Raw genomic sequence first — 23,191 nt, 5'->3', positions numbered from 1 at the left:
CATGGAGGCTGTTTACTTCAGTACATTCCTTCAAGCTTCTTGGCTCTTGCTGGGAAGCTTTCCCTAGACCAGATTAGATGTTCTTACTTATCCTCCCATAGCAACCCCCCACCACCGCACCTCCCACTTCAAAGCATTTATTATGCTTTTTTTTATTGCTTAGTTCTCTGACCTCCTTGCTTGACTAACAAAAAGTGTGAAGATGGGGATCAACTGTTGTCTCTCTAGCTTATTACTCTATCTCTGAGCCCAGCAGAGTGCTGAACACAGATGCTTAGTAAAAGTTTATTGAATGAATGTGTCTGTGTGTCTGACATTAGTTGCGCCATCTTTGATGAGTGAAAACATGGTATTATATGCGGTATCTATCATATCTTGCCCTCAAAGTCCCTATGTGCCACGGGTCTGATTGAGCATGGTACTCCTTGAGTTCCATCTTATAAGACACACTCCAGTAAGTATCCACATTGGCTTGGCTTTATTCAGCGTCGTCACTTCCTCAGTTCTTTGGGCAGAAAAACACCAATATCCTAAATTTGTGCAAGAATCATCTTGGGAATAAAAGGCTTGATCTTGAATTTTCTTGATTCCCAAAGCTCTTGAAGCTGTGGCACCAAACCTAACCACTTACCGCTTGAGAGGCCATCATTTCATTTATACTCTGTTCATACTGCTCTGCCAAAATGGCAAGTTTTCTTGTCTGCTCATCTTTCAGTGTCTTTAAGATTGTTTTGTGCTCATTCTTTGGAGTAACTTCCAACTGGTGATTCTTGAGTGCTTTATACTGTTTGGTCTGTACTTTGCAAGTGTCCTGAAACTGTTTTTTAATTTGCATTTCCATGGCCTGTGTAGAAAAAGTGACAAAAGGAAAATAAAGACACATTAGTAAATACAGAAAGCCTTCCATTCTAATAGTACAATGCAGGGACTGGGACCAGTTGTCTTTTGGTGCAGTGACCCACATTACTAGTCAGTAATAATGAAAATAATACAGACAAGAGTTAACTACCAATACTTTTGGCCTTATATTAAATGAAAAGAAGTAACTTTGACTCTACCAGTGGATTTTAAAAAATGAATTATTACAAGAGGATCACAACTCTAAGCAGATTGTAGAATATTATGAAGCTTAGTTTGTTAAAGGTTGTTCATTATTTTAATGGCTTCCTAGTAAAAATCTTCAGTGTCTTCTACTTCTTATAGTTTTTTCCCCCATTTTTTTTGGTCACCTCCCTCCCCCACCCGTGTTTCCAAGTGAGAAAGGGGATGGCAACATATAAGGTGGCTCTCACAGCTCTGCGTTTCCTTGACAAATCAACAAAGGAGAACATCTGGGTAATACCTCACATCATAACCCATTTCCATTGGATTTCAGCACAAGTGGAAAGGGAAAAGTGATTTTAGATTTCTTCCCCCATGAAGAGGTTATACTTTCATGCAGAATATCAAATACGCATTTTGGCAAGGAGGAGGTAGGCTGTATTAAGTCCAAAAGGCACTCATCAGGTTGCCTCAGAGTCACGTGTGCATTTCATGAATGCTTGGAGTTGTGATGACAGCGATCACTAATTAGACAGGTTAGGATATGGCTAGACAGGAACATGGCCAGTGTATTTGAGGCTGGCCTCCTATCAGTGTCAACAAGGACAACGACCCCTTGACATATGCAATGGCTTAGTCCATAGAGCTTGTGAATTAGCAGTCAGCTAAAATTATCTAGAGACAGTGAGGGCCAAAGGAATTGGCCAATCTCTAGTGCAGGGATAATAAATGTCTGGCACATGTAGATTCACTCCCGATTCCCATGCCCACGACAGATGTCACTAATAAATCATACTCTTTCCTACTAAGCTTGGATGTGGCTTTAGTCTTTCTCAATATAGCAGCCCTCAAAGTAGTTACTACCAATAATCTGGCACAACAGATGAAATTTATCTGCCATATACCTGCTAGGTAACTTTCTAATTTCCTGGGATTAGAACTATGGGCTGCTGTTTGTCCATAAATTACAATTTTAAAGAGGGCAGGTCATGAAGGGGTCAGAGAAACTGCATGATGGACACAAAAATGGAGGTCATCCCATACAATGGTTTTTCCAAAGTAACATCTGTTCAGGAGTTTGTTATATACAGACTATTGTTCTTCACTTCCAGAGATTCTGATTCAATAGGTGCGGGGCCTAGCAACTTGTAATTTTGAAGAGTTGCCCAGGCAAATCTGACAATCATCCAAATGCAGGAACTACTGATCCGGTCTAACTGTATCCTGGAGCACCAATTGGGGAACACTTCAATTTCCTCTTACCTTTAAGTTTTTTGGCTGTTGCCGAAGTTCCATGACATGCTTTCTGTGCAGTTCCCTTTCTCGCCTCTTATTGTACTCCAGCTGGTTTTCCAGTTCAGTCTGGTGCTGTAGACGGATCAGATCCATGCGTAGCTTCTGTAATGTGTGCAGCTGCCTGTACTCTAGCTCTCGGGTGGACTCGTCGTGCCGGATTAGCATGGCATGCTCCATCTCCTTCTGGGTCCTCTTTTTATTTAGTTCCTGCATTCAGGAACAAAAGACAAATGGAGAGAGATGACTGGAGGTGAACTGGAAGGAATGCACAACTAAGTGAAAGATGGCAAGGAATGGCACTACTGTCTCTTAATTAAACCCATTAGTGCTTGGCAGCATGACTTAATGAGATCAGATTAACAATCCCTGGAGGTTTAGGTTCTGTTTGTGGGTCCATCACTTACAAGATGTGCAAGTACACTATCTGTAAAATGGGATTTTGCAGCCATCACAACTACACTATCTGTAAAATGGGATTAATTCTATCTGACCCCTTCTTACCTCATAGAGCTGCTGTGAACCCTACTTAGGTGAGGCCTTATGCACCGGCGTAAATAAAAATGTTTCTTCAGTTAAGCCAGGGGTTCTCAATATGGGCCTCATGTGAGGACCCTTTTCAAACACAAGATACCTGAATCCTACAACCTGAAGTTCTGATAACTGTCCCGGGGTGGGGGTGGGGGGGGCGGGGGAGGGATAACATCACTGTTTTTAAGAGTTCTTCAGGTGAATATAACATGTAGTCAGAGTTGAAAATCATTGACTTAAACTGGCATTGTCTGCAATGTTTTTGGTTTTCTGGGAAAAACCCTGTTTATGCATGTATTAGAAGTAGGCCAATTATCTGCTTTTTAAAATCTCAGAGTAAGGGCAGTCTAGGAAAAAGCAGATGAGATCTCTCCCCTTTCATTTTTTCCATTAGTCTGTTTGATCATTTCTAGATTGAATCATTCTGTTCTTTTCAGTTCTACTCATGTCTGTCTTTCTTTAAGGGGGAAAAGAAAAAAAAAACTAGAAAAAAAGTAGAGGTAGTTGGGTGAAATTTTTTCACTGGCCAGTTCAAGAATATTTCCTAAATCACACCATATCCAATTTCTGAACCATGTGCTCTGGGTACATAAAAATGTTTACTCAGCCATGATTCTGTTCTGAACTTGCTAACACTCTGATAGGGAACTGTACTAGACATTTATTGAAGTACTATATGCTCAGCTCCCAGCTGACTGAATCAATCTATTTTCTCTCCTCAGAATTTGGAATTGGGATTCAGAGACAGTTAATTTCTATGTGAGGCTGGAACTGAGGGCATATAAAAACTACATATGTGGTAGCCATCCACTACTACATGGGTGGGCTGGGGATTAGAGAAAGCTGGGCTTCAGAACAAGAATGAAAAAGGGAGAAGACAGACATGCAGGGAATATGCTGATGCCCACGTTCAAAACTGGTTCTAAGCTCTCCTGTAGGTCTACCTGTATTACTGCTATTGGGTTTTGTGAAACATTCCTCTATTTCTGTAATAAATTCCCTGGTTTTGGCTTAAACTAGCCCAGATAAATTTCTGTAACATGTAAACAGAAGAACCTTAATTAGCACAAGGAAATAAGTTATATGTGTAAATTAAAAAAAAGAAAGAACAAGGTTGAAAGTGATAAGTGCTATAAAAGAGGTAAAAATTTATGCCGTAAGATTTCTGAAAAGGGTGGTATTACTACTAATTAAGAAGGTCAAGGAAAAGGGCACCAGGGTGGCTCAGTCTGTTAAGCATGTGCTTTTGGCTCAGGTCTTGATCTCAGGGTACTGGGATCAAGCCCCACTTTGGGCTCCCTGCTCAGTGAGGAGTCTGCTTCTCCCTCTGCCTCTGCCTCTATCCCCAGCTTGTGTTCTCTCTCTCTCTCAAATAAGTTAATAAAATCTTAAAACAACAACAACAACAGAGGGTCAAGGAAAGAAGAAAGCTTGTGAGCTGGACTTTCAGTGAGAATAAAAGGCCTCTCTTCTCTGATGACATCCACTACAGGAAAAAACGCTAGTCATTTACTTTTGGAGAAATATCAGTAACATTTGTATATTGGTGTTGTTGAGAATACCTTGCATACTTGAGCCTTCTATCCATTTGAAGAGAAGTCCTTTAAACAGCACAGCATCTGTTATTGGAGCAATTCACTAACCATTCATTCAACAAATACTTGTTGCGCACTTCCTATGTGTCAGGCACTGTTGTAGGCACTAAGGATAGAGCCATGAACCAGTACATCCCCTCACGGAGCTTATTTTCTTTTTCTTTTTTTTAAATTTTATTTATTTATTTGACAGAGAGGGAACACAAGCAGGGGAAGCTGGAGAGGGAGAAGCAGGCTCCCCGCTGAGCAGGGAGCCCGATGTGGGGCTTGGTCCCAGGACCCTGGGATCATGACCTGAGCAGAAGGCAGACGCTTAACGACTGAGCCACCCAGGTGCCCCTTCTAGTCGGGAAATATCCAAAGTATATATGCAATTTAGATTTAAGGAGACAAGATCATCTCCTAGAGCACCTTCCCCCACCCTCTCTTGCATTTTGCTTTCCCTTGTTTTACTTTTCCTCTACCTTGACCGTCTAATGTCTTCTTTTAAAAGTCACTAACTGGCCCCTAGGTGGCACCAAAGGATGGTGAGGCCTTCTCAGAGACTAAAGCCATTCTAGGCCAATGACCAAGAGAAAAGCCCTAATGGAAAGCTTTTAAATAGGTAAAGGGCCTGTTTCTAGATTACTGTATCATTTTTAACCTTTGAGTACCAGGTCTCCCAATATTGGGCATTTATTCATTACATACTTTCCTAAACTGAGAAGTCCAAAATTAGTCTGGGCTGCCCAGAGCCCTGAAACTTATGAGGAAAAAAATAAAAGACACAAAGCAAGCAACACTCTCAAAAGAAGTCAAATACTTTCCTTTATGTTTAATGGGATGCTTCAGGATGCTGTCCACAGAACACCTGCATCAGAATTACCTGGCTACAAGTGACTGGTCATAATAATATGCCACCCAGCTAATTCTGATACATACTAAAGTTTGAGAAGCAATAGAAAAATATTCAGGGTGTGAGTCAGTCGTGTATGATGTTGGACAAGTCTTTTAATATACATTTTAGTTTTTTCAGGTGTAAAGTGAGGATAACAGTACCTACACCATGGACTACCATTCTTGTGAAGAATGAGGTGAAAGGCCAGGAGACAATGCTTCAGAACATATCAACATATCATTATTATTCTTCTGCATTCAGAAGTGAACATCTGGCATATAATATCTTGAATCTAGTTTTTCATAAATGATTAAAAAAGTGAGAGAAACAGGATAATGAAATTGTTTTTCTGTTACAATTTTAAGTTGTTCCCTTTACCTTTAATTCATACATCTCAGTTGCTGTGGTTAAGTTGATAAACTGCCTATATTTTTATTATTATTATTATTAGACTCCCTATGAGCCTATTGCTGTGCCTACATAAATATGTGTAATGTGCTTTCAGTTTTTATTTATTTTTATTTTTTAAAGATTTTATTTATTTATTTGACGGGGGGGGGGAGAGAGAGAGAGAGCACACAAGCAGGGGGCACAGCAGAGGGAGAGAGAGAAGCAGGCTCCCCGCTGAGCAAGGAGCCCGATGAGGGACTCGATCCCAGGACCCCGGGATCATGACCTGAGCCGAAGGCAGACGCTTAGCTGACTGAGCCACCCAGGCGCCCCTGCTTTCAGTTTTTAAAAGTGATTTCTTAATATCTCCCTCAGTCCCACTTGCAGCCCTATGAGGTGGTCACATTGCAAGGACTTACCCCTTTTCCATAGGATGGTAAGATGTTTGGGAATTGAGAGACTAACCTAAGATCATACAACTTCTGTAAAGCAGAACTGAGTCTAAAACTCAGGTTTGGGAGTTTTCAACAGTTTCCATTGAAAGATGTCCCAACGAATGGTTTATATTTTCCTGTTTTATGCCTTTTTTTCAGCCTGTAACACAATATGCTGAAGAATCCCTCTGCTCTGGCGAGGTACGGCGCAGTGCTGCTCCATCTGTACAAGCTGTGGGCACGATGTGCAGTGCACCTTCACGCACACCTTCAGCTTAGACCAATTCATAAAACGAGCTGAGCGAAAACAAAAGTGCACATAATGCTATAGGTGCTTTTGCTCACCAGTGCACTCCACGTCTATATGCCCTGGAGGCAGGAGAAGATGACGGCCATGTGGGCCCCCTTTCCCTCAGCTCACATCACACATTGTGCACAGCTCCCCAAAGCTGAGAGGCAGCTTAGTGTCAAAACCTATGTACTTGGGCGCCTGGGTGGCTCAGTTGGTTAAGTGACTGCCTTCGGCTCAGGTCATGATCCTGGAGTCCCGGGATCGAGTCCCGCATCGGGCTCCCTGCTCAGCGGGGAGTCTGCTTCTCCCTCTGACCCTCTTCCCTCTCATGCTCTCTGTCTCTCATTCTCTCTCTCACAAATAAATAAAATCTTAAAAACAACAACAACAACAACAACCTATGTACTTGTCATACGCTGCAGACCCTGAACACATGACTATACTTTATAGGACTCTACCTCCCAAGTAAAATCCAGGGTGTGTCCCGTGATCAACCCTTCCCAATCACAACCCAAGTGCTGCTGACTTTAAAAGCAGTTGATTTCGCTCAAGTAAAAAACTGTGTCCTCATGCCCAGTGAGGCTGAGTCAGAACTAGAACTCAAACTTTTAAATGGAGATGTCGTTAGCCTATGACATTTTACGCTTTCTTAGTTTCAGTTCTTGGTTTCATAACTGGTTAGAAAATAGCCAGCATCTGTGTGCAGTGATGATAGAGGAAGAGGCTCAACCCAGTCTATGGTGAGCCTTCTCAATGTTTTCATTAACTAAAAGGATTGCTCATACTCAGTTTTGGCAAAGACACAGAAAAACAGGTGCTCTTTGTTGGTGGGAGTATAAACCCCAAGAGGGCAATTTGGCAATATCTATTAAAAATTTACATGTACACACTGTGACCCAAAAATTCCACTTCTGAGCATACGTCCTCAAAATATTTGTATCTGTGTAAAAAGATCTGCGTACAAAGATGCTCTCCGTGCCACTGTTAGTAATACTGTAAAACATTAACAAAATAACCACTGAGAAGTACTTCATTAAATAAATAATTTTACAGCCACACACACAAAATTCACTGTTAATGGTTAAAAAGAACCAGACAGAGCTGTATGTCCTGGATGGTGAATGAGAAAAAGAGAAGAGTTATAAAACAGTATAGTGGACGTTTTTGTAGGTTCAGTATCCATTTCCCCTTCTTTTGTTAACAGGCTCCTCTTTTGCTTGAAAAACTCCTCCACCCTATCTGTAATCAGAGAGTACTGAGTAAGGGAGCAAGCGCATTGCCCAATAAAGGTCTCGTTCCCCTAGGAATTTGAATCTCAAGCAGAAATGATACAAAGATTAAACGTGGTGGGAGGAAATACATCCGAATGGCAATGCTGAGGAATGTCCATCAGCTCTTGCTCTCTAGGTCACAGAATTTGCTTTTCCAGCTTGGGTCTTCAGCTCTGTCATCTACCCCTATCCTTCCAATAAATTCCTTTCCATTCTTGGGCAGCCAGTGTTTGTTCTGATGGCTTGCAAATCAAATAAACCCACTGATACAAATGTAATCTTATTTTTGTAAAGTTAAAGTTACATATAAACTGAATGTATGTATACACATATAGAAGGAAAAGGAAATCTGGAAATCTGGATGCCAAATTAATGGCAGTCAGGGTAGAGACTGGGTGGAATGGGATTATCAAGAACTTTCACTACTCAACTATATATTTTTCTGTGTTTGTCTTTAATGTTCTCATAAATAAAAACGAAAAACTTAGACTCTTCAGGAAAATACCCATGTAAGTGTTGGTTAGAACCTGACACTAATGAAGTAAAAAATATAGTTTCTATCACTTTTGGGGAATAATTGTCTTCTACAGTTTTTATTGGCGTAAGTGTTCCCTTAGCCTTAGACTTCTTCCAAATATGTGCTATCAGAATAACAATAATAATTGCCAGATGAAAACAATCCCAAATATCTTATATCCAAATGGCTTCTGGACTTCTTCATTTGGACTTTTTTGCCTTCTAACAAACAACAACAGTCTAGTACAGAATTAATCCGTTTCTTACCGACACCTCTGTCTAAGCTTCTCTGTTTCTGCACAAATCTACATGTAACCAAGTCTTGAACACCAGAAATAACTTTGATTCTACCCTCGTCTTTTCTCTCATATTCTATGGCATGCCAAGTCCTGTTTATTTTATATTCAAAATGTTTCCAATTTACCTCTGACAGCTGTCACCACCATCTTTGTCTGTACCCTATTTCCTACCACCTGATTACTTTGCTTCTAGTTTCTTCCCCCAAACCAATGTTTCTCAACCTTTTTCTCTTTTTGCCCCATTTTATTTATTTATTTATTTTCCTCAGAAGCCTTTCTAGACTTCCCCCTCCCCTGATCAACCACATCCATGAAATGTGAATACCACAGATACACTGTATATCCGTTTATGTACTGTGGCCCTTGAGGGGCCTGAGGCTTTGTAATATCTAAGACCCCTCCCTGGAAAGAACCCATTTTCACTCCCCTAGGGGCAGTATTGCCCCCACTGAGAATGCATGCTCGAATCAATCTATGCATCACCACCAACCAAAATGGGCTAATCTCTCTAAAGTAAAATTTTAGCCATATCACTTATTGCCTGGCTCAAAAATAAATGTTCAGCAGTTTCTCCCTCTTCCAATGAGACGAGACAACACAGATAAAGGGCCTGAGCCTGGCTCATTACATGTGTTTGATAAATTTTAGTTTTCTTCATTCCTTCTCCCTCCCAGTTGAATACTGCTCTCCAAAGAGCTTATACTGTACCAATGCACATTCCCATTAAATGTGTCTTTAGTGCTTGTTTCCCTCGTGCAGGCTAACACTGGGCTTTTTGCAAACTTTGATATTTTTACCAATGTGCTAGTTCATTTATGAGGGTTTCTCTGATTACTCCAGGTCACAATGTTTTCCTACTGAATTTTGTATCTGCAACTGAGTCACATTCTGTGCTCCTCATCTCAGTGCATAATGTCTTATTCATCCAATTTCCCAAATTAGAAACTTTGAAGTCATTTTGAACTCCTCTCTCATCTGAAATTCTGATGTCATTTGGTCGGAATTATTGTCAGTTCTGCTTCAGATCTGATCTCTCCCCATTGCCTCTTCCAGGTTGAACTAGAGAAAGAATGTCCTAGCTGACCTTACTGTACTTAGCTGCTTGCTGCTGTAGCCTCCCTTCACACTGATCCACTACTTCTTTCAAAGAAAACTCTCTTCCACTCCCTGCTTAAAAACCTCCTATAGCCATTGAAATTGCCTTCAGGCTAAAATTGAAATAATACGCCTTAACAAAAAAGGTCCTCCGCATTCTGTTTCTAATTACCCTTTTCCTGATATTCCACTTTGTACACCCCAAACACTCAACTTCTCATTAGTCACTGAGTCCTCCAAGCCCTTTCATGACTACATGCCCAAGACACTTTATTTATATATCTATCTACCTGACATGTTACACTGTAGCTAGTCTGTTACATGTCTGTTTCTCCTCTTAGACTTAGGGCTGTTTGAAGGCAGGAAGGATAGACCCTCCCTAGCCCTCACATCTCCAGCACAGTGCCTGGCACTAAGGGGGCACTGGACGAATGAGTGACTTAATTGTGGAGCATCACTTTATTCCTTAGTGTTTCATATGGAGCCACAAAACCCCAAGTGTCTGCCAAGTAGGCTGACAGCAGAAATTCTCTATTCTACATCTTTTGATTCTCAACTGCATAATAAGGCTTATAATAGGTGCTCAATAAAAGTCTATTACAGGGGCGCCTGGGTGGCTCAGTTGGTTAAGCGACTGCCTTCGGCTCAGGTCATGATCCTGGAGTCCCGGGATCGAGTCCCGCATCGGGCTCCCTGCTCGGCAGGGAGCCTGCTTCTCCCTCTGACCCTTCCCCCTCTCATGTGCTCTCTGTCTCTCTCATTCTCTCTGTCTCAAATAAATAAATAAAATCTTTAAAAAAAAAAAAAAAAAAAAAGTCTATTACATTTATTTGGAAAATGTTGATTCCTTATTCTGTAAATGAGTTTTCTCTTTCTTCTCAGTGGTAAATTCGTTTCTTGGCTACTTTTGTACACCTACTTTGTGTCAGGCACTGCACTAAAGACCATAAAGGTTAAGGATATAAGAATGGACAGAACAGTCATGATCCTCACAAAGCTTCTTGTCCCATAAGTCAGTGATGATAGTTATGAACAAAATAAATACCTCCCGAATGTTCTGCTGCTCCACCTCGTGCCGCTTGATCATTATTTTCCGCTTGAAGAAACGACAGTTTTTGTCGTAGTACAGTCTCTGCTGGGTGAGAAGGTGGGCTTCCTCTTCAGCCTGTGTGTGCTGCAAGTTCTCTTTATGCTTGGATATCCGCTCTTGCTTTTCTTTCTTGGGTGTGCTATGGTCCTCATTCATCTCCTTCACAAAACCAAAACAAAACAAAAAACAACATGCTGGTGTCATCAAGTAAAAGGAACTAATAGTTTATTGCAATGGTAGATTAAATTATTTGGAGAGCAACTGAGAATGTAAAGACAAAGACTTGGTGCTGCATATCCCTGCCCCGCAACTTTTGTTTATTGATTGACTGAGTAATAAGTGATAGGGAGGCTTGTTAGTTTCCACGTCTCTGGCTTCTCCCCTTGGAAATAATTGGTTCACTCATTCAATCAACACACACTTACTGAATTCTTATCATGTGACAGGTACTGTGCAAGGCACAAGGATACAGCGGTCAGCAAAAGAACGTGATAACCACCATCATGGGGTTTCACAGTCTAGAAGCAATAATTAAAGAACTGCAGAAACAAACTGAAAATTACTGTGATAGCTTCTGTGAAGGTGAAGTACTTAGTTCCACAAGGATGTTTAAAAGAACATATTTGATCTTGGTAACAACTAAGCTGAAATTGGAAAAACCTATAGGAGCTAACCAGTGAGAAAGGGGAGGGGAGAATACTCTGGGTAGAGGAAACAGAGTGTGTTAAACTCTTCAGGTGGGTTAATTGAAACATGGTGCGATCGAGGAACAGCGAGCAGGCCAGGGGTTTGTTTGGTGCAGTGTGACATGAGATGAGGCAGGACCATCAGAGGCCTTACAGGCCAAGTTAAGGACATTGATCTGTAGCACAGGAGACAAGGATTTTATACATGTGGGGGTGACACAATGAGATGCATCTCAAAAAGATGACTCTTGTTGCTTCGTGGAAAACAGAGTGAAGGAGACAAGACTGCGAGAAGTGGACAGATTTCACAGACAGGCGGTAACTCTGCAAATGGCACTAGTTCGAATATCAGGAAACAATTCTTTATTTGCTATTAGAGGGTAAATGAACCACCTATATTTCCAAAAGGACAAAATTCATAATTATTACAGACTATATGGGTAAAGAGAAGAAAGCAGAGACTCAGAACACTTAAGATGATATTACTTTATGGAGAAAGTAAGACCCTTTTTAGAGAAAGTACAGTGTACTCTTTTTTGTTCATACTGACAAGCTTGACCTATAATATTTGGTTAACTACTCAGTGAAAATCTCCTTTAAATTCTAACACCTATTGTACTTAATGTTTTGTGATGTGGACATCACTCACTATTTATTTTTGCACTTAGCCAAGAAGTCCTTGTAAATCAACTTTCAACTTTCCTGTTCCAGTGAAGTCTTAAGTGAAATATCAGAATCAACAAGAGAGAAAGCTGTTTCGAGCATGGAGTAAGCTGGGATCACAACAGGAAGGCTGGGTGACTAATTTCTTGATGCCATGACTTCACTATTAGGCTTGGCATTAACCACTACATTGCACACCCAAGTTCAAATGTGACCATATAAACTCACCCCAAAATCAAGAATGAATTATTTCTGGACGATCCATCATCCTGTTTTGCCCACATCCCTGTTGTCTATCAAATAATGGGGATAATGGAGATTGTTTTGTTACTCCAAGGGCAATACCTTTAAATATATCAATATCTAAATATACACGCCACCTTAAATAGTCAGAACTAAGCTTTACTTCATAAGGAGTAGTATTAGCTTTGCACAGAAAGGCTTACTGAGGCTACCTCAAACTGAGTTTAGGCTTGTTTTTCCTCATGAGCATGTTGAGAGACTTAAAATTTCAGGCCTGTGGTTTCCTGCACTCATAAATCTGAGTACCAAAAATGCCGGAGGACTGAGTGGGTATTCTCGAATGCTGTTCTGTGAGAGAATCTTCTACAGGTTGAGTTCATGCAATCTCCAAATACCTTGGTGTTAGAAAAGGTCAAAATGATGGCTGCAGTCACAAAGTGTGGCCTATAGAGCATGAGTAAACACAAGGACTTAGAAATAAGAATGTGAGTGCAATTGGGAACATTTCAAAATTTCTCATTGAAAAATCAATGTTATCTCTGTGATCCAGCAATATCTTTCTATTATGACATAACAATAAGGTCCCAGCAATAACTCAGAGAAAATGGATAGAACACTAAACTTCTTATTTGGGCTATTTCGCCCTACAGCCTGGTTTTCTAGACCTTATAGTGTCAGAGATTTTTCCCATTTAGGCAGTGTGGATTAAATGCAAATTTCTGTCAGTCCCAACAATCACCAGTGGCTCATCTGGGCAGGACTAAAAATCCTGAGGCTCACCCCAACCCACTTGCTTTCACTTCCTAATTAAAAAAGAATTGGAGAGGAACCTTGATAAGTTCCATATTGTTAACTTAGAATATGAGCTCAAATAAATGATTTCACATACTGAAACCATGCCCATATTGAATTTTATTAAACCTTAATACACCAGTAGTCTAGAAATAAGAAATCCTAAGTCTTATGAGGAGGAAAGTCTAGGGAACGGTAGGCAATTCACCTATAAGCACGGATGGGAGAAGTGAAGAAATCTGAGCTTTCAGATCAAATTGCAGTTCATTAGGAGGACTCTCCATGTCTACTAGTGGCCTTCAACCAAACTTCTAAGAATCAATCATTCATTTATCAGAGATTCACATGTACCAGGCACAGGGATACAGTCATTGGCAGAAAAAAAAAAGACATGGTCTCTGCCCTTATCACTTACTGGCTAGTAGGATAGGTAACTCAAAATAACTTAAAAAAAAAAAAAAGGATAATTGAAAACTAGTGTTATGAAACCAGAGGCACCTGTTTTGGTTAAGGAAGTCAGGAAAGGCTTCCCTTGGGAAATGATGTTTAAGGTTTTTTTGTTGTTGTTGTTGTTGTTTTTTTTAAGTAGGCTCCATTTCCAATATAGGGCTTGAAGTCATGACTCTGGGATCAAGAGTCACACGCTCTACCGATGGAGCCAGCCAGGCAGCCCAAGTTAAGGTATTAATAAACAATCCTAAGTTTTACAAGGAGGGGTTTCTTCCTGGTAGAAGAAACAGTAGGAAGAAACAGTCTTCTCCAAAGGCCTTGGAGAAAAGTGGAATTTGATATATTTGAAGAACCAAACAGTGACCACTGTGGCAGAAGCAGCAGAGTCAGGGGTGGGGTAAGCAGGTGGGGGAACAGTGGTGTGAGGTGAGACTAAAGGAGAGGCTGACAGTAGGTCACTTAGGGACTTCTAGTATTTTGATCTCTCCTAAGAGCAATGGGAAGCCAATGAATGTTAAAATCATGAGGTGATATGCTGAGACTTATGTTTATTTGTTTTTTTAAAGATTTATTTATTTTTGAGAGAGAGAGCTCAGGGAGAGGGGCAGAGGAAGTCTGAGAGAATCCTCAAGCAGACTATCTGCTGAGCACAGAGCCTGACATGGGGCTCGATCCCAGGACCCTGAGATCATGACCCAAGCTGAAACCAAGAGCTGGATGCCCAACTGACTGAGCCACCCAGATGCTCTGAGACTTATGGTTTGGAAAGATCACTCTGGCTGAAGTCGCTGAAGAATAAACTGGAAGTAGGCAAAAATGGTTTAGAGTTAAATCAATGGTTCCTAAAATCTGATGCCTGATTCAGCAGCATCGGCATCACTTGGGAACTTGTTAGAAATGCAAATTTCAAATTCCACCCAGACCCACTGAATCAGAAAATCAGAAAATCTAACTCTAGTGAGTTAGCAATCCATTTTAATAAGCACTTCAGGTGATATAAAGTTTGAGAATCAGTGGTTTAGACTATTGATTACAAAGTAAGATTAATCAATTTTAAGTTCCAACCTCTTTTTTTTAAGATTTCATTTTTAAGTAATCCCTACACCCAACATGGGGCTCGAACTTATAACCCAAGATCAAAAATTGCATGCTGCACCAACTGAGCCAGTCAGGCGCCCTGTAAGTTCTAACCATTCGAATGGCAACTTAGTGATGACAAATATTGGTACTCTTACCTCTTTTATTTTTTCCTTACAAATCTTATACTGCTTCTTCTGACTTTCTAAGAAAGTTGTCAAATCTTTCTTCTGCTGGGCCAAGATCTGTTGCTGGAACTTCTTTTCATCTGCTGCAGCTACCTTTGCCTGAAAAAATGACATGCAATCTAGGATAAATTGTTCTTCACACAGAATTCAGCTATCTATATCCTCCAATGCATGAAAAGAGTCCATAAGTGCTGAATAATGTAGTGTTTTTTGAACAAATAATTAATAAAAAACAAAATAAGCAAACACCTGTTCTGATTCTCTTGTATCTTAAAAAAATTTAAAATTTTTACCATTGAAAAATACTTTCCCAATTATGGGAAAAATATGAAGGCAAGCCATCACGTGTTTTACTGAACACACAAAAAATGCATGGGATGAAAAGTGAACTAAGGATTCTAATAAAGGACTTTTTTCATATTGTTGGTAGCCCACAGATTAAATTACAAAAATGGATAAATAACCACGAGTGGCCAGTTTTATTCCCAGAATCTCACTCTAAATGGTTAATAACATTTTGTTTTCTTAGGCACCTGCTACAGTCACAACAGTCAGACACTGGGACATTTTTGGGTCTCCCAAATGGATAGAACACAGACCAAAAAAAAGATAACCCAATAAACACTGGCTCCTGCAAGTGACCAAATCTAAGCTTCTGGGGACCATTAGATGCAACACATATGCAAGATGAGGTGCTTCGGAGACAGAGGGAATCTATGCTTCACGGTTCTCTTTATGAATCTTTTCACCTTTAGCATCCATTTTCAATACTTTTTCCATTTTGAACAATTCTCTCTACATATTTATCAAATCAAATCCTCAAGAAAGTATCTGACTGGTTTCTTTAATCAATATCATCCCTGTTTGGGCAGACGTTTTCATGCCAGGCTGCCTCACAGCTTGATGGCTGTTGGGGGAATGCTTCATCTGCAGTTCTGATGTTTCCTTCCACGTGGAGAGAGAGCTTAATTACCGAAACACTCCTGGCACTCTGTCCCCAGTCACCCCAGCCCCAGGGAGCACACGTTCACCCCTGCTTTCCCACACTATGTAAGTCTTACATGGCGGGGGGGGGGGGTGGGGGGGGGGGGGGGATGGCAGGAAAGGCGACTGGTTTAGCACTGCCAAAGCCTAGATAGGCAAGTCTGTTCAGTTTTGTACATATTATTAGCGCATTTCCCTTCAGACATGAATTACTTCTCCCATCTAACACTTATCAGTAATAAAGATAATATTTTGACTCACTGTCTGCCTCAGCCTCTCCTGTTTAGAACCTAGATGGGGAAGAGAGATGTCTCCTAGAAGATCCAAGCAATAGCCAGATTAATTACTCGCTGCCGCTGGTCAGGTGCCCATTACTAGTCCAATAATTGTAGACAGGGACTATCACCACTGAAAGAGACTATTTGTAGAGCAGTTTTCTTTTGAAGAGGACTGTGGGTGTGGCAGGCACGGTAACAGGTCTGAACTGTGCAAGTTTCCACAGGATAGAAGCATCTTGTTTCTTTTTATTTGCACCCAGACCCCCTCAAGGGACTGGCTCTTAGAACATATTTGAATAGACAAGAATGTAATATACACCTGCAGTAACTATTTTAACTTTTAATGGCAATTTTAAGTAGCCCCATAAAACCTAGCCCCTCTCAACTACCACCACCAAAGCAACATTGTTCCTCTGTCACCAAAAAGCACAGCACTCCTGTCTTTTGCTCACGTGATGCCACTGACTGAAACAGGCCTGGCTTGGTTACAGCACAAAGGCATGTGTATGCACACTGACCTCCTTCTCTATGATAGCCACTTGCTTCTTGGCCAGCTTCTCCAGCTCGATGGACGAGTTGTTGGCATGCGTCTCCACCTCCTTCTGTAGCTTGAGGCGGTGCTCGTCCATCTCAGCCTTCAGCTTGTTCTCCAGGGCGATCAGCTGCTTCTGGTGCTGGCGCCGCATCCGCTTATAACCTGACATCTGTTCCCGCAACTCGTTCTCCTGCTCATGCTCATGGATCTGTCGTGTAACCTGATTGGGGTTGGGGAACAGAACTCAGGTAACCAGATTCAGGGAAGACAAACTTTCAGGGAAAGTAGAGGAGCCCTCTGGCATAATTCTATCACTGCCACCATCAATTTACCTACTATTTGTTGAATGCTCACCTGTACCAGGCACTGTGCTGGGTGCTCTTTATATTCTTTAGCTCTAGTCCTAAAAACCATCTCATTCACTCATTCATTTTACTCATTAATGAGGTAGGTGTTACCACCCCCATTTTATAGATGAAGAAATTGAGACTTGAGGGAATTGATTTATTCATTCAGCCAAATCATATTTACTTATTTTTGACATATCATTGTATCTATATTCAAGGTCACATAGCTAATAAGAGGTAGAGTTGGGATTCAGACCCATTTCTGTCTGGTTCCAGAGCCATGCTATCTATCTCCACTACACCAGGATTTCTCAACGTCAACACTATTGACAATGAGCCAGAAAATTCTTTGTTTTGGGGGACTGTCCTTGCATTGCAGGATATTTAGCAGCATCCCTGGCCTACCCACTAGATGCCAGTACACCTCCTAAGTCAAGACAATCAAAAATGTCTGTAGACATTGGCAAATGTCCCTTAGGGGGCTAAATCCCTCTGGTTGAGAACCACTGCATGATATCATACTGCTTGTTTTTAAAGATCATGTCTCTAACAGTCATAGGATTTTTGAGTATCTTCCTAAAGTTGTTTGAACCATATTTATTTCTGATTCTTAATATGAAGAGAGGGCAGTGGCGGGTGAAAGGAGGGAGTGAGAGGGAGACAGATGGAGCACTCTCTTAACTCTTCTGTCTCCCACCTCCCCTTCTCCACAGAAGAGATGTTAACAAATTATAATACATTTACTTGCTCTCCTCAAGAAGAGAAAGCATTTCTATGATTTTTAGATGGCTACTTCTCTTAGTAATTTTTCCTTAACCCATTCTCAGGTGAATATACAACAAACTCAAGATTGTAAATATAAATTTTGGCATCTTTTGTTTCTTTCTATTAAACCTTTTCTGATTTTCCACTCCTTCCTTCAGTTTATCACCCCTCTTTATTTTCCTGTGAGATTCTCTGCTCACTTCATTCTCATCTTTCCTATTTTAGAAAAAAAATTTAATTACAAAATTATAACTTTAGTTTTATTTTTCCTTAAGTAATTTAGTCACTCCTATCTACTATAAGCCAATTCTCCCCAACCTCACCCTCAAACAAGTTTTACTAGAAATTTTCATGCTGCTATTAATTCTCTTTACTATTTTCAGTTTATGGGTCAAAGTGCATTTTGTACAAAGAACAGTTTGTTTCTTTGCTCCTTTTAGAAGGTGTCCCTGCATACCAGACTGAGTCCTTACTATCAAGAGAGTGCTATTCTGTAACCAGATAGTATTATCAAAGTACACCATTAAACATTAGCCAAACTTTGAAATCTTCCCAGCTGAAACTAACACTAGGTTTCATATTCATTTCTCTTTTCTAAAGGACAATCCTCTTTAAAGTATGAAGAATAAGAGCAGAAGATATTTCAAGACCAAAAAAAAGGACAGTATCACCAAAGGGGCACCTAACACTCTAAAGGAAATCTATTTTGTCATCACAGTATCATGTTTCTTTTTAATGGACTTATTTCATGATAAAAGGAAAGAAAGAAGTCATTTGAAATATGTGTGTATATTTCACTTCCTCATGCTTGTGCCTTCCTTAAGTTCAACTATAGGGGAAAACAGTTCCAATTAACAGAAAGGATCCCACTCAGTCCTTTCTGAATTCACTTGTTTTTCATACAAATATGGCAATAAAATGTCCATTCTAGGGGTAATGCATTTGAGATATATTTTACCCCTAAACTTATTTTTTCTTATGCTAGTATTCCTTCTTTAATCAGATTTCCAAAGCTGAGACAAGGCACACTCTAAAGCTATCATGACACATTTAAAGCTTGCCACTGAAGGTCTGACTAGCTTGTGGTCAAATAGTTTCAGGATAGCCATTTCCCAAACCAGGCACTTAAATGTAAAGCGGAAATGAGTTGTGTCAAGAACATTTTCTATCCTAACCGGAGGGTGACTCCCTGTGAAAAGGGTGGTCCTACTGCATACCAGACAACACAAGTATGTGGCAAAGACGAATTACAAAGCTCAACATGCTATCATTGTATATCACTGAATTCCAGGAGAAACACTTTGCTCCTAATGCCTCCCATAATTTGGATAATCACCTTTGTAAACTCCTAATATCACCTTCAATTTGTTGCAACGAAACTTTCTACGTTTCAATGTTAATTGCCTTCTTAGGCACATATAGAGATACTGAGTTTTATAATTCCATACTCAAGCAAAGTAAACAAATTTAAATAAAAATCTGGCCAGATGACTCATGTATGAAGTCTAACTAGAAAGACATAAAAATATTATTATCTACAGTTATATACACCTGCATGTTTTAAGTTTATACTGTGTCTTACAAATACACTATTTGGTCAAGAGAATAAAAAAAGAGCTCATAATTTTAAATTTTACCATGCTTTATGATTTACAACGTAATTTCACATGAAATTTACCCCTTTAATTTTTACAAACCCCAGGATTTGAATTGAAGTTCTATGGTTCTTGAATTGCCTGAGGAAATTCACCCCACTAAGGCAGAATGAAACTTTGTTATTAAGCAATGGAGGGAATCAACACCCCAAAAAAGTCAAAGCTGGAGAGAGTAATGAGTCTAAGCTACAAACTGAGTAAGTCTAAAAATGAAGAAAGTTATAGAAATGTAGTGACTGCAGTTTTCACAATGGTAGTCTCAAAAATGTGATCAACTGAAAGTGGGCAGTAGCATCTTGCCACACCCATTAGGTTGCTTGGACACAAATCCCATTCTGTCCCTTACTGTATTACTGACCTTGGGCAAATTACTTTACCTCCTGACGGCTCTCAGGAGGAGCCACTGCTACAGTGAGATCACTGATGGGATAACTCTTGTGCTCAGCAAGGTGTCTGACACACAGGGGATGTTTGATATATGTTGATTTCCTTCCTTGTCCTGCCAGCATCTGAGCAGTATGTCTCTCCCTCCACCAAGCATTGCCAGTGATATGGACATAGATCAGAAGGGGTGGATCCAAGAGAAAGGGCAAGTTTAACATTAAAACTGTACTTATATCCAGGTTGTGGCTTATAAAATAAGTATGCATAATTTCTGAATTTGAATTATTAACCATTTCACATACTTGGAGTAATATATAAAAGTTAAGAGCCATAAAGGAAGACTGAACTTTTCCCAGAAAGTTTCTACAGCCATCCCATTCCACCTTATTTAAATCTGGCAAAAATTTGCACCTACAACACATGACTACATCCAAAGTGTACTATCTGTCTACCAAGTGCAGAGCACTGCACTAGAGGGCTAATAAGCAACTTACTGAACATAAAAGAGGAGCATAGTGGCTGATAATGTTACCCTCTTAAGAGATCAAAGCCAACTTACAAGATTAATTATGTGTAAGAATCAAAATAATGCATGTGATAAAACCGGCCACCTCAACTCTTAGAATAAATGAAATTTATAGCCAGTTCTTAAAAAGAATACAATGGGTCACGTTTTGACATTAGAAATTTCACATTCCACTCTTTAGAATACCTAGGGAAAAACATATTAAGTTCATACCAAAAGTAATGATGGATAACAGGCAATTTTTCCTTATACAGAAACACTGGCAGGAAGCACTTAGAAATGTACACTTGCAAATCCAGATTCTCATGTGATAGCAGGACTGGAAGAGACTTTGTTCATTCATTTGTTCATTCATTAATTCAACATGTTTATTGAGAGAGTTCGGTCATGTGGGTTGGGCATATAGACCGGGCAGCATATGTGAAAAACAGTCTCAGTAATGAGCCTAGTGAGATTAAGAAGCTAAGAAAAAGGAAAAAGGAGCTACAAAATATTCTGAGAAGCATCCTCTGGTATACTATCCAGGAAGAGAAGACATCTTCAAGCCTTTAGAAATAGAACAGTGGGGCTCATGAGGGGTCAAACAGCATTAACTGCAGAGGCTCTAATATTTTTATGCTTGTCTATCAAACTCATTCAGGTATCCAATTTCACAATTAGCTGAAAATTAGGTTGCATTTTTAAAATCGAAATGAAGACTCCATTTTTATATGAGCTTTCCTACTGAATGTGGTAAAAGAGAAGTAAAAAAAAAAATCCACATTTGCATGGATAGGACAATAATCATTTTTGTCTACATGCTTTCCTAAAGATTAGAAACTTAGAGTTTTTATGCCCGTCCCTAACGTGTATTTTTTTTTAAGTAGGCTCTACAGCCAACATGGCACTTGAACTCACAACCCCACGATCAAGAGTCATATGCTCTATCGAATGAGCCATCCAGGAGCTCCCCCGTCCTCCCGGGGCCAATATGTACTCTAACATAAATTCACCTGTGTAGTAAGACCACTCATTCCTGTGAGAATTCCTTCATAAGGCCAAAAGCTGAATTGTCTGACAGATATGGGCTTGTGCTCTTTATATTAACATCTGCTATGGGAACTACCATATGATCCAGGACATTATGAAATTTTAAGAAATGACATCAGATATAACAACAGCTGAAAACACTCTCATGGGTTAGTAATCCAATTAAAATATTAAGATCTCCATTTACCAACAATAAAAACTTAAGGGAGCCACATCTCAAAGGCCCAATAAGGCAGGTGAGTAATTCTGAAGAACTATATAAACAACTCCTTTCTCCAGATCATGAATCAGTCCAATATGAACTTTCTTACAGAAGAAAAAGAAAGGATAAAATAAAAAAGGTTCTATGAAATGCCCTTCCTTTTCCTAGTTTTTCAAAATAAGGTCAAGAATTGCTGCCCTTCTATGATTATAATAAAAAGATACATAATTCTACATAATTCTAAAGTTTCCTCAGAGTTACCTTTGATATCAAGGTTCACGGTCCTTGCTATTCCTTTGTTACAAATGTAATTGTGCAGCAGTGCGTATTAACATAAAAATCTGTTTTAAGGTGCCAAAATGGTAAAAACATCAAGCAGTAAAAGCCTGTAACCCATGGGCTGCATACACTTGTCAATGACCCCATTCAAAAGCACAATGTAGAAAAAATGCCAAGGGCAAATCCCACAGATTTAGGTCTCTTTTAGGTTTATGCATAAGAGGTAGGCTGATAAAACAAATTTAAGGAACTATAAAATTTTTTTGTCAGTTTGCAAGTCTATTTAAAATATACGCTCATTTAAAAAAATATACACTCATTTATCTAATAATTGGAAAAAATAATTTCTAAATTCTTTTTTCTTTTTGCTGTTCACTTTTGAATCACTCTGTGTCATGTTAGCACTTCTATTTAGAAGATTGTAAAGAGTAAAACCAAAATAAATAAGTCAATACAGTATTGCTACCAACTATGGGAAGCGAAGAGAGGTTTTAACAATGACTTGATATTCATTATACTGGACTTTCATTTTCCCATGATATTGCTCCTACTTTTATGTCATTTAAGTAACTTTAGTCCTTTTCTTTTGAGCTGAGGTCCATGAAAAGCACTAAGATTCATGATATACTTTTAAAATTTAGATATTTCTTTTTGATATTCCAGTGTCCTGATTTATATATTCCTATTGGACTACTGGAATTAGCCTTTAACACGACATTGGTAATAGAACTGTAGTACTTGATAAGATACATTAAAATATCCACACCAATAATTAGATTGTCCAAAGTGAGACATGGAACATATAACATCATACCACTGTTCCCTTCTATTAGTGCTTTTTTCTTAACAAGCACTAGATGCAAATACCACTGACCTCTGATAAACTTCCATCAATCCCACCATGACCCCCAAAGCATTACATTTGGAGAAGGTTTTCCACATAAAACAACTTATTTTATAGTGATTACTGCAACAGCCCATTAGCTACTCAGTTTTTAACTTAATATAGGGACAGGGAGCCTTTTAGCAAATCCAACGTCCATCAGAGACTGATCTTAGCTATTCTCTGGCTGGGTACTAGGAAGCCTATAGGATTCAGAGGGGCTCCTAAGGACTTTGCCTATAGTCCTGAGGTGGCCTATCACAGAGAAGACTGGGATGGCTGATAGGCACACAGAGTAGCCCTGGGTGAGTATACAAATGCAAGCATGAGATCATTGTGGTACGGCAGTAGTAACATCTTACTACGAGGTAGGAGAGGTCATGAATATATGATGTGGGAATGAGGGTGTGGCAAGTGACAAAAGATGAGAACCTGTCTCACAGGGGGAAAATCCACTTGGTATAATGTTTGTTTCACATTCAAAAACCTGCTTCTGGTGCT

General features: G+C 39.7%; 1 protein-coding gene across 1 annotated transcript in view; it reads right to left on the bottom strand.

Annotated features, from left to right (window-relative positions):
- Positions 1-23,191, bottom strand: part of TAOK3 (TAO kinase 3) — a 74,814-nt gene that overhangs the window by 7,658 nt on the left and 43,965 nt on the right. Inside the window, exons 8-12 of the mRNA XM_021703617.2 lie at positions 16,604-16,840; positions 14,794-14,922; positions 10,680-10,883; positions 2,305-2,544; positions 632-844 (exon numbers count right to left, since the gene is read on the bottom strand). Of these exons, the coding sequence (XP_021559292.1) occupies positions 632-844; positions 2,305-2,544; positions 10,680-10,883; positions 14,794-14,922; positions 16,604-16,840 (1,023 nt within the window). The remainder of the gene's footprint in view (positions 1-631; positions 845-2,304; positions 2,545-10,679; positions 10,884-14,793; positions 14,923-16,603; positions 16,841-23,191) is intronic.

This window comes from Neomonachus schauinslandi, chromosome 14, assembly GCF_002201575.2.
Source record: "Neomonachus schauinslandi chromosome 14, ASM220157v2, whole genome shotgun sequence".
NCBI lineage: Eukaryota > Metazoa > Chordata > Mammalia > Carnivora > Phocidae > Neomonachus > Neomonachus schauinslandi.
The sequence above is the reverse complement of the archived record's forward strand: the minus strand, read 5'-3'. Positions and strand labels throughout refer to the sequence as shown.